The 14775-nt window shown below is 41.8% G+C and overlaps 1 protein-coding gene across 3 annotated transcripts in view; it reads right to left on the bottom strand.

Annotated features, from left to right (window-relative positions):
* CD99L2 (CD99 molecule like 2) overlaps nucleotides 1-14775 on the bottom strand; it is a 93394-nt gene that overhangs the window by 10945 nt on the left and 67674 nt on the right. Inside the window, exons 3-6 of one of the 3 annotated variants that reach the window (XM_044911728.1) lie at nucleotides 8847-8915; nucleotides 8629-8715; nucleotides 6805-6864; nucleotides 212-217 (exon numbers count right to left, since the gene is read on the bottom strand). In XM_044911728.1, the coding sequence (XP_044767663.1) occupies nucleotides 212-217; nucleotides 6805-6864; nucleotides 8629-8715; nucleotides 8847-8915 (222 nt within the window). The remainder of the gene's footprint in view (nucleotides 1-211; nucleotides 218-6804; nucleotides 6865-8628; nucleotides 8716-8846; nucleotides 8916-14775) is intronic. The other 2 variants (XM_044911730.1, XM_044911729.1) reach the window with 2 other exon arrangements.

The following is a 14775-nucleotide window of genomic DNA, read 5'->3' as shown; positions in this document are numbered from 1 at the left end:
CACGAGCATTGGCGAGGTCGGGGCTTCCTTGGAGGACCCGGCCTGCAGCCCAGTGGAAGCTTCCTATTTGTCCTCTCCCCTCTCACGAAATCCCCTTGGAGCTCAGCTGGGGGAAAGCTGGGTTCACAGACCAGATCACAGAGTTCACGGCCATGACCCCATGACAAATGTGGCCCAGAGGGCCAGCAGCCGAGCTCATCAAGCGTGTCACCCTTCCCTTCACGGGGAGGCATGCATGAGAGGGTCTGTTCCATTTAGTCCCCCTCATTTCAGCAAACACTTACTGGGGTGCCAGGGGTACACAAGAAAAGAGGCGCCTGCCTTTGGGAAGCCAAATCCAGCAGGAGTGGAAGTGCGTCACTCAGCACAGTGTGGGCTAGCCTGTGCCGGCAGGGTGACAGAGGTTCGACGAGGACAATGAAGGCAGGACGGGGCTGTCGCGCCTGAGGGCCATCCTGGGCTGGGCCGCAGAGGGACACAGAGTGGCGGAGCCGATCTTAGAGGCATCTCTCAAGGGATGGGGAGCTTAGCCCTCTCTGGGAAATGAGCGGGAATTCATCAGGTGCAAGAACAGCGCGTGGCAGACAGCCAGCTCGGCAGGCTAAGGGGCTTGAAATCATCCTGTAGGTGGTGGGGAGCCATTAAAGAGGCTTGTCTTTTGGCTTCTTTAAAAATTTTTCCCTATATTTAATTAAGAAAAATTTCAAACATACTAAAAAGTTGAAAACATTGTACAGTGAACACTCCTATCCACCCTCTGAATTCTATAGTGTTTGGCACCATGTGCTATATCACATGTCCGTCCGTCTGTCCATCGGTCCCTCCATCCATTCATCACTCTTATTTCTACGCCGCATTTCAAAGGCAGTCACAGACATCCGTGCACACCACCCCTAAATGTATTATGACCTACGGTTCCACATTTGCTTAGGATGCCCTTTTTTAAGATAAAATTTACATATGGTAAAGTACACAAATCTTATGTGTACTATTTGATAAGTTTTGGCAGATGCAGCCCCCTGCGAAACCCGTACCTCCACCAAAATATATAACAGCACCGTCACCTCAGAAAGTTCTCTCGTGTCCCTGCCCTATCAACCCCTGTCCACATCCCAACCCCGGGAGCCACAGACCTCGTTTCTAACTTTATAGATCAGTTTTGCAAGTATCAGAATTTCATATGGTTGGGCTCATATAGTAGGCACTCTCTTTTCATTGACTTCTTTCACTCGGCATAACATTTTTGATATTTACCCCTGTTTTTATATTGGCAATTCGTTCTGTCATATGAATATATAAAGATATCACAATTTGTCTATTCATTCTGCTGCTGGTAGTTGGGCTGTTCCCAGTGTTTTTTGTTTTTGTTTTGCTATTATAAATAAAGCTGCTATGAATATTCTTTATAAGTCTTTTTTGGACAGAAGCTCTCATTTCTCTGGAATAGGAGTGAGACTGCTGAGTCACTGCGTAGGTCTATGTTCAGTTATTTTAAGCAGCTTTCCATTGTCACCAACAATGTAGGAGAGTTTCAGTTAACCCACATCTGCATCGACATTTGGTACTGTCAGTCTTTCTAATTTTAGCCACTCTGGTGGATGCGTTGTGGTAGTTCGTTGTGGATTTAATTTGCATTTCCCCAATGAATAATGATTTTGAACATCTTCATATAATTTCCTTCTATATAAAGTGTCCATTCAAATCTTATGCTCTTTTTTTTTTTTTTTTAAATGCTCGTTTTTTTTAACTGGGCTGTTTGTCTTTTCATTAGTACCCAATAGTTTTAAACAGAGGACTGACCAAAGCTGGTTAAGGTAACGACCCAAGAGGGGAGGGGATGTGGACCTGGGCTCGAGGGGAAGCAAAGAGAAGATTCTAAATTCAAATGATACTAGGGGAGAGGACTTCTGGCATGACCGAGTGAGGAGGTCAACAAATCCTCTCCTCAAAAAGCAGCTATAACCCCGGACATTCAGAGGCAGCCATGTCAGGAAACGGATTTAGTTCCAGCGAGAAGAGCTGGAGTCTGTGGCCTCTGCGTCCAGGGTATCTCTTGCTCCCCCTGCCCCCAAGGTCTTCCAGCAGCCAGTGGGACTGGGGAAGGGTAGACAGGCCACAAAAGCCCGTGTGACTTGGAGCACCGTCAGCCTCTCAGTGGCGAGGAAACAGGGAGAGCCAGCGGCTCCTTCAGCCCCAGCAAGCCACCAGTCACCTTGCCAGGGATTTAAAAAGGAGGTGGAGAGGTAAGACAACCACAGGGGGCTTAATAAACTCTCCACAGAGCCTTGCTTGCCCTGAAGCCGAGCACATGCTCAGCAGAGACAGTCTGCTATTGGGTGAAGGCCAGCCATAGGGATAGATCAATGGAGCAGACTGAGTCCAGGAACAAAACCTAACCCTTATGGTCAATGGGTTTTCACCAAGGGAGCCCAGACAGTTCAGTGGGGAAAGGATAATCTAATCAGCAAACAATGCCACAATTGGATATCCACGTGCAAAAGAATAAAGTTGGACCCCTATCTCACGCCATATACGGATTAATTCAAAATGGAGCAGCAAAGACCTAAACATACAAGCTAAAACTGCAACACCTTTAGAAGACATAGGAAAAAAATCTCCATGACTTTGATTGTTCTTAAACACCAAAGCATGATTCATAAAAAACCTGATAAACTGACCTTTATAAAGAAATAAATAGCATTTATTTATTTAAGAAATTTATTTCTTCCCAGCCATAGACTGGGAGAAGATATTTTCAAAATCATATACCTGATAAAGGACTTGTACCCAGATTATATAAAGAACTTGTAAAAGCAAAAAACCCAATTTTTTTTACAAGGCAAAAAATATGAACAGACTTCACCAAAGAAAATAAAATAAGAATATAAAAAGATGTTCAACATCACTTCTCATTAGGGAAATACAAATGAAAAAACGGGGGCACCTGGGTGGCTCAGTCGGTTAAGCGTCTGCCTTCGGCCCAGGTCATGACCCCGGGATCCTGGGACTGAGTCTCACATTGGGCTCCCTGTTCAATGCGGAGCCTGCTTCTCTCTCTCCTCCTTGCTTGTGCACCCAACGCTCTCTCTCTCAAATAAATAAATAAAATCTTTAAAACAAAATGAAAAAATGATGAGATACCCCTACCTACCTATTAGAATGTCCCAAATCCAAAAGAGCTGACAATTCCAATTGCTGATGAGGACATGAAGCAACAAGAACTCTCATTCATTGTTCATGGGAAAGCAAGATGGTGCAGCCACTTTAGCAGACAGCTGGGCAGTTTATCACCAAGTTAAACACCGACTTAACCATATGACCCAGCAATCATACCCACAGTTCCAAGTGAACTGAAAACTTATGTCCACACAAAAACCTGTAAGTGCTTATAAATGTTTATAGCAGCTTTATACATAAGCATCAAAAACTGGATGCAACCAGGATGTCCTTCAACAGGTAAACAGCTAACAAAAAGCGCTCCGTCCAGACAAAGGAATATTATTCAATGCTAAAAAGAAATACACTATCAAGCCATGAAAAGACACGGAGGAACCTTCAATGCATACCGCTAAGTGAAAGAAGTTCGTCTGCAAAGGCTACACGCTGCATGACTCTAATTATAGGACATTAAGGAAAAGGCAAAGCTATGCAGAAGGTAAACAGATTAGTGGTTACACTAACAGAAAACAGATTAGGGTTGAGGAAGGGAGAGTGGCTGAGTACGAGGCGGATGGACAGAAGAACGTTTATGGTGACAGGACAGTTCTGTATGGTACCTGGGTGGTGGACACGTGACCAAATGCATTTGTAAAAACCCACACAATTGTACATCACAAAGAATGAACTTTAATGTATGTAAGCAAAAGAATGAAACAAAACATCGACTAGCTGGGCGGGCGATCCCAGGATGGGATGCAGGCTGTGACAACTGAATCTAACTGCCTGAGAAACGGAGGAGGAGGGAGAGAGGAGCCGACCCAAGTAACCTTAAAAAAGGCTATTTTGACTAGAAACTGTAAGGGAAAGACCAAAGGATTTAAATATAAACCCTGTACTGTCGATGGTAAAGTTGTTCCTCAGAGAGGTATGAGCGGATACCAAAATTGAGCAAGCACGCAAATCGTTGACGAATGGTAGGTTTCTCCCTGGCAGAGAGGGAAGTTACAGAGAAGCAAGAAAGGAAGGCCACAAGAAAGCTTTGGGCACTGGATCATAGTTGGAGAATAGGTATGAACTCATGTTTAGGTCAATATAAATGTTGATGAATAGAGAAATAATCATAGATGCATGTGTCTACACGGTTTAGGAGATAACCACATACTTCTTGCCTACTCCTGCCCACTTAAAGGGTACAGAAGTAGCGACATCCCACTAAGTGACGAACACACTCAAGACTCAGGTCTTTGCTTCTAAAATCAATCACTTCCAGTGAGGAAGAGAATGATATACTGAATAGGACACCCAAGGAAACCTTCCCAGCAGGCAACAGCATTTAGGAAGAAGGGAATGAGACCAAGAAAGTGGGCGAGTGCCAGGAGGAGGCGGGAGAAAAGAATGTGAAGCAGCAGATGGTCATCGAAGTCAAATACTGCAGAGGACACACGGGACAGAGAGCTGTGACCATCAAGGTCACTGGGGACCAAAGAGCAACTCAGGAGTGGGAGTTGAGGCTTGCATACACTAAGGTGTAGACCCAGAGGAGACAATGAGGAGTGGAAACTGGCCTCAGGTTTCTCAGTGGGTGAAAGTGCCAGGGAACGGAGGCGGCTGGCAGGACCTGTTGACAAGAGACTGCCCCTGTCACCCACAAGCAAAATACGGGGCACTCCTGCAAGACCGACAGAAATATTTTCTTGAGAAAAAAAACCTATATAACAGATAACATATTATTTCAAAAACAAACTCCAAAACTACAGTTGAGTCTAGTGTATGTGCCTAAGACCCAAAGTTGGAAAATGCGTTAATTAGGATCGTTTTTTATGCTGATAATTATCACGTATTGAAATAGGATGTTTTATCTTCACTCGTGGCATTAGCATGTCTGCATAGAGGAGAATGTCTGAGAATTTCATCGTGTGCTCATCATGACCATGTGGGACCAGGCTCACACTTGTATTTTTTGCTGGGACCCCCTTTATTTTCTTTTAATGACGCTTATAACGACAGAGGGTATAACTTAAGCTAACAATGGATTATTCTTTAGACGAGAAGTTTAAATATGAGCCTAATTAAAGAATTTTCCAACACTTCTTCCTTGCTAAAACATGTACTGGTAATAAGCCCCCAGCGTGCCATTCAGGCTTCCATCCGAGCGCGCGCTCCCACTTGCTACCGCTGCCCGCATCTCACCATCTGGAAATACCATTTGTCACCCAGGTGTAATTGGCCAATTTGCTGGGTTTGCCCTTTAAATGTTCCATGTTCTCCTGACACCTGTGAGTTTCGTTTAGTGGCTTTTAGAACTTTTTACCCAAGATGACATTGTCTGGAAAGGTGTTCTGAAGGACAGATGTGACTATGGTATCCTTTAATAGGAAGAGAACACTGTTCCACAGGAAATGTACACGGTCCCTGCAAGAAGGGGGCAAACGCTAACGCCACAACCAGACACACTCCTAATTCATTCACGCAGGACATGCTAAGTCACAACCTGCCCCCACAACAGGCTGCGATCACACCAGTCACAACAGTAACAACTTCGCATCCTAACTACAAGTTACAACCACAACATACCATCAAAACAGGCAACCACTGCAAGTAACAATCACAGGTTCCAATCATAGCTTATTTTGCCACATCAAATCCGGCTGATCCTCTCCATAGTAGGATCAGATCTTGATGTGTATTAGGATAAAAGGTTTAAATCTTTGGTGGTTTTGGAGGGAGGGGGAGGGCATGACTAAGAAGGGCTAGCACGAGGGGGTTTCCTTGTGGTGATGGAACAGTTCTGTATTCAGCATCCTGGTTGGTCGCGGTCACTGAAATTTACACACACGACGAAATTTCATAGACCCACAGTGTGCGCATGCACACATGAGTACATGCAAAAGCTGATGCAATCTGAATCGGGTCTGTATGCGACTTAATCACAGTCTGTACCAATGCCCGCTTCTTCTGACAACGTACTCCGGTTATTTGTAAGGTCAGTGGCGACCTTCAGGGGACCCTGGGTGAACAGTACACAGAAATTCTCCTGAATAATTTTTATAACTTCTTGTGAGTTTTAAACTAATTTTATTTTATTCTATCCCTAACGTGGGACTCGAACTCACAATCCTGAGGATAATCTCCTTTTTGATCCAGACAATTAAGAGTTGCACGCTCTATGGACTGAGCCAGCCAGGCACCCTGAGTTTTAAACTATTTTAAACTAAAAAGATATTTTAAAAGATGTCAGACTTGCTATGCATCTCCTAAAAAAATGCTTGTCATGATGAGCCTTGCTCTTCCCACCCCAAGGGTGACAGGATCCCCAGGTTGGGGGCAGGAGTGGTCCCCAGTCACTGCTGCCACCTGCGCAAGCGGCTCTGGCTCGGGATGGAGATATTAGCCATGCTGCACTTTGCCTTGGGGACACCAGGGGGAACGTGTGGCTTCTCCAAATTGGCTTATAAAGCCCTCCCCCTTTGAGCTGCACAACCCACATGATTCCAAGTGAGCCCTCCAAGTTGTAAGCAGGATGTCTAAAAACGACCTCTTATATCCCAGAGGCTGAGTAAGAACAGCTCAATTAATCTGGTCGCCATGTAATCACATTTGTAATGAGATGAAGGTGTTTAGACAAATCAATGCTCCTAATTTTACCTTTGTCAGGTTTGTATTCACCACCACCTAAAATGTCTTCAAGATCCTTGTCTGAAAAACCTGGAGAAAACCAAATATACGTGTCAACACCACAACACATTTTTCAGGGACAAAAATCTTGTGTTAGTGTTGCCCAACATCCCCAGAGACTGACGGCCAGTTAAGAATGTCCCTGATGAATATGATAGGCAAAATTCTAACAGGGCACTAAGATTCCCTCCCACTAGAGGACACACCTTGCATAATCTCCCATCACTTGGAGCGTGAGTGGGACCATGAACAAGGTGGCCATCCCCGCTGCCATTAGGTTATATTAGCCGCCACAGGTAAAGAGATGTTGCGGATGTAATTAAGGTCCCAAATCAGTTTGACTTCGCCTGAATCAGAAAGGAGATTATCCTCAGTGGGCCTGACTCAAGCAGGCAAACAGGGTGAGGCCTTCCTGAGCTCAGACACTAGAAGCAACAGAGTTAGTCTTCCTCTCCCAGCTCTCCCATCTCTGTCTTTCTCCATCAGTTCTACGACTGCAAGGAAAGGTACTCTGCCAACCACCACACGAACTTGGAGGAGAACCCAAGCTCAGAGGAGACCAGGCCGGGCTGACATCGTGATGGCAGCTCGGGAGGCCCTGGACTTTAGAAAGCTCGGCTTACTGTTCCTGAACTCCTCACTCACCAAAGGAAACGGAGTTCATAAATGGGTGCTACCTTAACTCGCAAAGCTTGTGATCATTTGTTATGAGGCAATAGAAAGGTAATACAAGGAAACAGAAAAAAATGGATTCTGGCTTAACCGCTGAGTACACGACTTTAATGTTGTGTGTGAGGAAATGGAAAGTAGGCTGAAAGTATTTCTGCCATGTTTTTTGAGTCAACCGTACTACTTTGGAGTGCACTTGAGTGACTATTCCGGTTCTGAGTTTATCAGCGGCTCCGTGCCACAGAAGACCACTTTTCCTAGAGAGAATCAGTGATGGTCAAACTAGGGTTATGGCAGCTTGAATATTTGGCAGATGTTTTCTTGAAAATGAAATGAAATGACACTGTCCCTTCAAAGAAAACCACTGGCAAGATCTGTTGCCAATGGTAAGATTTCAAACAAAACTTAGAATTTTGAAAAATCTGTATCTACTACTGTGAGCTTAGCAGCCTCCCAATACTAAAGACTGGATCTAAGGAGCTGGGAGTGACATTAACAAATGTGAGTTTGGGGTACTGCATAATGAAACATGGCATTATTTGGAAGTTCAAAAGACCTCAGGACACCAGTATTTCCAAATGACCAACGCACAATATATAAAACCACAAATGGGTAAAAATTCCATTGAAAGTCCAAGCAAGTCCTCGAGGGTTTAATGGAATCGAGTATGAGAAGTTCACTGATATGGTGTCACATTCCACACTACACTGAAACGGTAAGAAACCGCCACCTGAGTTTGGGGGTCTTAACAAAGAAGAATATCTACAACAATGACCTAAAAAGTCAATTAAAATATTCCTCCCTTTTTCAACTGCATATGTATATGAGGCCAGATTTCCTTCATAAACTTCATTACAAGTGAATCCGGAAACAGAGTGAGTCTAGCTCTTCTGCTGAGACGTTACAGAAATGTGCAAAAAATGTACACAGAAACAAAAGCCTTTGAAATCCTCGATGATTTTGGGAGTCCAGAGACCAAAACGTTTGTGAACTACTATTTAGGGTTCCCCTACGCCTTGGCTCTGCTGGGCCCCGGGGGACTCTGCAGGCCACTGTAGTGAAGGAGCGACAACCCAGCCAGGGAGCCGCCATGCTGGCCGGTGCTTCCAGCCAGCTCTGACTTACCTCCTCCTCCTCCTCCGCTCGGTTTCCTGCGGCCGTCATCTCGATCATTTCGGTCATCCAGGGCATCAGCCAAGTTAAAATCATCATCTGCAGTGGGCCGCAAAACATACAAGAGAAAGTCAACTGGTTAAAGCACAGGGAGCTCTTTGGACATCTGCCCCAAAGAGAGCTCTACGGTACCCTTCTTTACTGCCCCCTCCTCAGAGTGGCAGCATTACCTGCAGGCTTTGCTGGAGCTCTGGTTGTTCCTGGCCTCTTAGTTGTGGTGGTGCCATGGTTCCATCTCGCTAAAATGGGGAAGGGGGACAGCATGGGAACACATTTAGTAACAAAATACAGCAGCCACTTCATGGCTCAGGGATGTTACATCATGAGTATGCTGCACTTGTCTTAGTCCTTGAGGCCCCTCTAAGGCCTCTGACAACCCCTTTGAGGATGACAAAGAAATGCAGAAGCTTTAAATGAGATGAGTTCCATTCACTTTTCTTCAGAGGACTGGTGGTAAGGTAGACATGGTCCCACAAATAACCTGAAGATTAATGGAGCGAGGTGTTCAGCCTAGATCTGCTGGACAGGACCCCATGGTCCAGGGGGTTCCAGAGCTTGAGCACGACCCTTGGGAGCTTCAGGCCTTGGTTTCCACCAGTATCAACCTGGCACCATAACCATAAATAATACTGCGCAGGGATGGACTGAGGTTATGTTCCCAGTAGAGTATGGGAATGTCTTATTATAAACTGAAAGTAGTATAATACCAACAAAATATTTTATATAAGCATGGTTGTTATTCCTGTAACTATTAGGTTTTTCAGCTCAACCAGACTCCTCTAAAAATACAGACTTCTTTCACTCCTATCACATAGCATACTATGTATCAGTTTTCTAACAGTTTCTTTCCTTAGACATCAAGACTTTGGTGTAACTGTTCCTACTATTAGAAATTGGTTGGAAGTAAAAAGATGGGTAAAAGTATATGATACAAATAGCAACTGTGGGAGGGCTGGAGTAGCTATATTACTATCAGATAAAACACACATTAAGACAAACACTGTTACAAGAGTCAAAGAATGACATTTTGTAATCATAAAAGGATAAATCCAGCAGGAAGATAAAATTTTAAACATATATGCACCCAACAATCAAGCCCCAACATACAAGAAGAAAAAAAAAGGCAAAAACTGAAGAATAGGCAATTTGACAATAATAGTTGTAGATTTCAATACCATCCTTTCAATCACAGATAGAAAAGCTTGATAGAAAATCAGAAAGGAAGATTTGAACCAACGGGTCGAAGAAGAAATCACAGGGCAAATTATTAAATACCTTGAGATGAATGAAAAAGAAAACACAACATACCAAAACTTATGTGTTATTATGAAAGCAGTGCTGGGGGCTGGGGAATTTCTAGCTGTAAACATTGACATTTAAAAAAAAAAAAGGTCTCAAATCAATAGCCTAATCTTTCACATTAAAATATTAGATAGGGTTGCCTGGGTGGCTCAGTCAGTTAAGGGTCCAACTCTTATTTCAGCTCAGGTCATGATCTCAGGGTCAGGAGATTGAGCCCCACATCGGGCACCATGCTCAGCAGCGAATCTGCTTGAGATTCTCTCTCCCCTTCTCCCTCTGCCCTTCCCCCCGCCTCAAATAAATGAATAAATAAAATCTTAAAAAAAAAGAAATGGAAGAGGAAACCAAACCTACATCAAGCAGGAGAAAATAAAAATTGTAGCAGAAACAACTGCAATAGAGAATATAAAAAACAGAAAAAAACAAATCCAAAAATTGGATTCTTTCAACAAAATTGATGAACTGTTACATGACTCAAGACAAAAAGAAAGAAGACCCAAATTACTAAATTCAGGAATGAAGGAGAGACATTACCACCAACTGTACAGAAATAAAAAGAATTAAGGAACACTATGAACAATTATATTACAATAAATTAGATAACCTAGATGAAATGGACAAATTCCTGTACAGAAACCACCAAAACTGACTCAAGAAGAAACAGAAAATCTGACTAGACCTACAAGTAAAGAGAGTGAATCAGGGATTTAACAACTTCCCACAAAGAAAATCCCAGGACCAGAAGTCCTCATTGATGATTTCTACCAAATATTTTTTTTTTTTTTTTTTTAAAGATTTTATTTATTTATTCATGACAGACAGAGAGAGAGAGAGAGAGAGGCAGAGGGAGAAGCAGGCTCCCAAGGAGCAGGGAGCCCGATGCGGGACTCGATCCCAGGACCCTGGGATCATGACCTGAGTCGAAGGCAGACGCTCAACCATCTGAGCCACCCAGGCGCCCCCTCTACCAAATATTTAAAGAAAAATCAAAGTCATTAAGGAGGGCACGTGATGTGATAAGCACTGGGTGTTATACTGAACTGATGAATCATTGAACATTATATCAAAAACCAATGATGTACTATACCTTGGCTAACTGAATTTAAATTAAAAAAAAATAAAGAAAAATCAAAGTCAATTCTTCTTAAACTCCTCCAAAAAGTAGAGGGAATACTTCCTAACTAATTCTATGAAGCCAGTAGTACTTTACACCAAAGCCACCATAAGATAACTAGATAACAAATCTACCACAGACCTCTAAGCCTTATGGGTACAAATGCAAAATCCTCAACAAAATACTAGCAAACCAAATCCAGCCACATATTAGGATTATAAAACATGGCCAAGTAAGGATTTATTCCAGGAATGCAAGGGTAGCTCAATATAAGAAAAATCAAGCACTGTGATATCCAAAACTAATAGAACAAAGGGAAATAAAACACTTGATCATCTCAATAGATGCAGAAACACATCTGACAAAAGCCAAAACCATTTCATGCTAAAAAAAATACTTTTTATCTAGGAATAGAAGGGAATTTCCTCAACCTGACAAAGGGCATCTATGAAAAATCCACAGTAAACATCGTATTTAAGGATGAAAGACTGAAAGCTTTTCTCCTAAGATCATCAACAAGACAAAGGACGTGTACTCTCACCACTTCTATTAAATATTGTACAGAGCAATTAGGCAAGAAAAAAAGTCATCTAGACTGTGAAGAAAGAAGTAAAACGATCTCTAGTCAAAGATGACACGACCTTACATATAGAAAACCTTAACAATCCAGACCCACCCCCCACCAAAAAAAAACTGTCTTAGAGATAGTAAGTCCAGCAAAGCTGCAGGATACAAGATCAATATACAAAAATTGTATTTCTATATATTAGCAATGATCTGAAAAGGAAAATAAAGTGATTCCATTATAATAGCATCAAAAGAATAAAATTCTCAGGAATCAACTTAACAAAGGATGTGTAAAGATTTGTGCACTAAAAGCCACAAAAGTGTTGAAAGAAATAAAAGGAGTCTAAGTGGAATACCCCATTGTCACAGAAGACTCACTATGGTTAAGATGGCAATATTACCCAAATTAATCTACAGATTCTATGCAATCTCTACCAAAATTTCAACTGCCTTTTTTTTTTTTTTTTTTTACAGAAATGGATAAACTGATCCTAAAATTCAAATGGAATTACATGGGAGCCCAAATAGCCAAAATAATAGTAAGAACAAAATTATAAGAGTCACACTACAAACCTACAGTAATCAAACCTGTACGATACTGGCATACGAATATATATATAGACCAATGTCACAGTATTGAGCGTACAAAAAGAACCCACATATTTATGGTCAATTGATTTTCAAGAGGGTGCCAAGACCATTCAATGGGGGAAAAGAATGGTCTTTTTAATAAACGTTGCTGGGACAACTGGATATCCACATGCAGAAGAATGAGGTTGGACCCCTTCCTCACATCATATACAAAATTACCTCAAAACAGATCAATCTGGCCACAAATTTTCAGAGATGACACCAAAAGCATGAGCAACAAAAGGATAAATTAAACTTCATCAAAATTTAAAACCTCCGTGCATCTAAGTACATTTTCAAGAAACTGAAAAGATAACCTAGGAAATGGGAGAAAATACTTGTAAATGATATCTGATGAAGGTCTAGCATTCAATATGTATAAAGACCTCCTCAGTCATCAGGAAAACACAAATAAAAACCACAATGAAGTTCTACTTCATCGCTACTAGGAAGGCTATAATCCTTTTTTTAAATTGGAAAATAAAGACATAAACATAAAGCCAGAACCATAAAACCCTTAGAAGAAAACAGGAAAAAAAAAAATTTGACATCAGACCTGGCAGTGATTTCTTGGATGTGATACCAAAAGTACAGGGAACAAAAGCAAAAACAGACAAGTGGGACTACATCAAACTAAAAGGCTTCTGCACAGCAAACAGTCAATAAAATGAAAAGGCAATATATGGAATGAGAGAAAATATTTGTAGATCACATATCTGATAAGGGGTTAATATCCAAACTATGTAAGGAAATCCTACAACTCTATAGCAAAACAAAAAATCATCTGGTTAGAAAATGGGCAAAGGACTTAGATATTTCCTCAAAGAAATGGCCAACAGGTATATGAAAAGATGCTCAATATAACTAATCATCAGGAAAACGTAAATCAAAATGAGGTATCACCTCACACCTGTTAAGATGAATATTATTTTTAAAAAAACACAAAAGGTGACACGCTGGTAAGGTTGTGGAGAAAAGGTAACCCTTGCACACTGTTGGTGGGAATATAAAATGGTGCCGCCACTACGGAAACAGTATGGTGGTTCCAAAAAATGACAGAAACAGGACTACCACTGGATCTAGCAATCCTACTTCTAGGCTTATATCCAAAAGAAAGGTAATCAGGATCTCATATGTCTGCACGTCCATGTTCATTGCAACAGTATTCTCAATAGCTGTGAGAAAGAAATAATCTAAGTGACCACTGATGGATGAATGGCTAATGAAAATGTGCTATGTAAATAAAATGGAACATTATTCAGCCTTAAATAGAAAGAAATCCTGCTACTTGGGACAACACAGATGGACCCGGAGGATACTATGCTAAGTTAAATAAGCCAAACACAGAAGGACAAATACTGCATGATCTCACTTTTAGGAGGAATCTAAAGTAGTCAAATTCATAGAATCAGAGGATAGAATGGTGGTTACAAGGACTGGGGGGAGAGGGAATGGGGTGGTGTTAGTCAAAGGGTACAAAGCTTCAGGAAAAAAAGGGGGAAATAAGTTGGCTAGGATGTGGAGAAACTGGAATCCTTACACACAGCTGGTGGGAACGTAAAATGGCGCAGCCACTGTGGAAAACAGTTTGGCGGTTCCTCAAAACCGCAAACGTAGAATGACCACATGACCTTGCAGTTCCACTCCCAGGTATATGCCCCGAAGAATTAAAAACAGGTATTCAAACAAGACTGTGTACACACATGTTCATAGCAGCAGTATTCACAACAGCCAAAAGGCGGAAACAGCCAAATGTCCATCAACTGATGAATGAACAAACCGTGCGGTCGGTCTATCCATACAATGGAATATTAGTCATAAAAAGAATGAAGCACTGATATGCAGGCTATAAGGTGGGTGTGCCCCCAAAACATTCTGCTAAATGAAAGACAAAAGGTCACATATTATGTGATAGTATTTATGTGGAATACCCAAAATAGATAAATCAACTGATATAGAAAGTACATTGGTGACTGTCTGGGGCAAGGGGAGGGGGGAAAGGAGGAAAAAATTGCTGAATGGGTAAGGGATTTTACTTTGGAGGGATGGAAATGTTTCGGGACTGGAGAGACATGGTGGTTGCCCAACACTGTGAATGTTTTCAAACAGCTGATTTTAGGTTACGTGAATTTTACTTCAATAATTCTTTAAACAAAGAGGGACAGGTGGGAAAGGAGATCATCTCCACAACTACAGGTTTATTCCTCCATAATTCAGTTTTAATCAAAGTATAGATAGAAGTTGAGAATATGGCAAGTTTTTCCCTTAAAATGACCATGCTGGCTTACTCTTTGGGAAGGCTTTTGGTACACCAACACGTACCTAAATGTGAAGATCACACCAATGGGTGGGTTTTTATGAGAAGAGGACCACGTGATAACCTATCATTATATATATACTTTTTAATCTAGCTCATCAATAGTTTAGAGAGGATTTTAGGTCTATAATTTCCATTTGACTTTAAGCTGTAAAATGAAAAAGCACAG

This window comes from Neomonachus schauinslandi, chromosome X, assembly GCF_002201575.2.
Source record: "Neomonachus schauinslandi chromosome X, ASM220157v2, whole genome shotgun sequence".
NCBI classification, from domain to species: Eukaryota; Metazoa; Chordata; class Mammalia; order Carnivora; family Phocidae; genus Neomonachus; species Neomonachus schauinslandi.
This window is presented reverse-complemented; position numbering and strand designations above follow the sequence as displayed.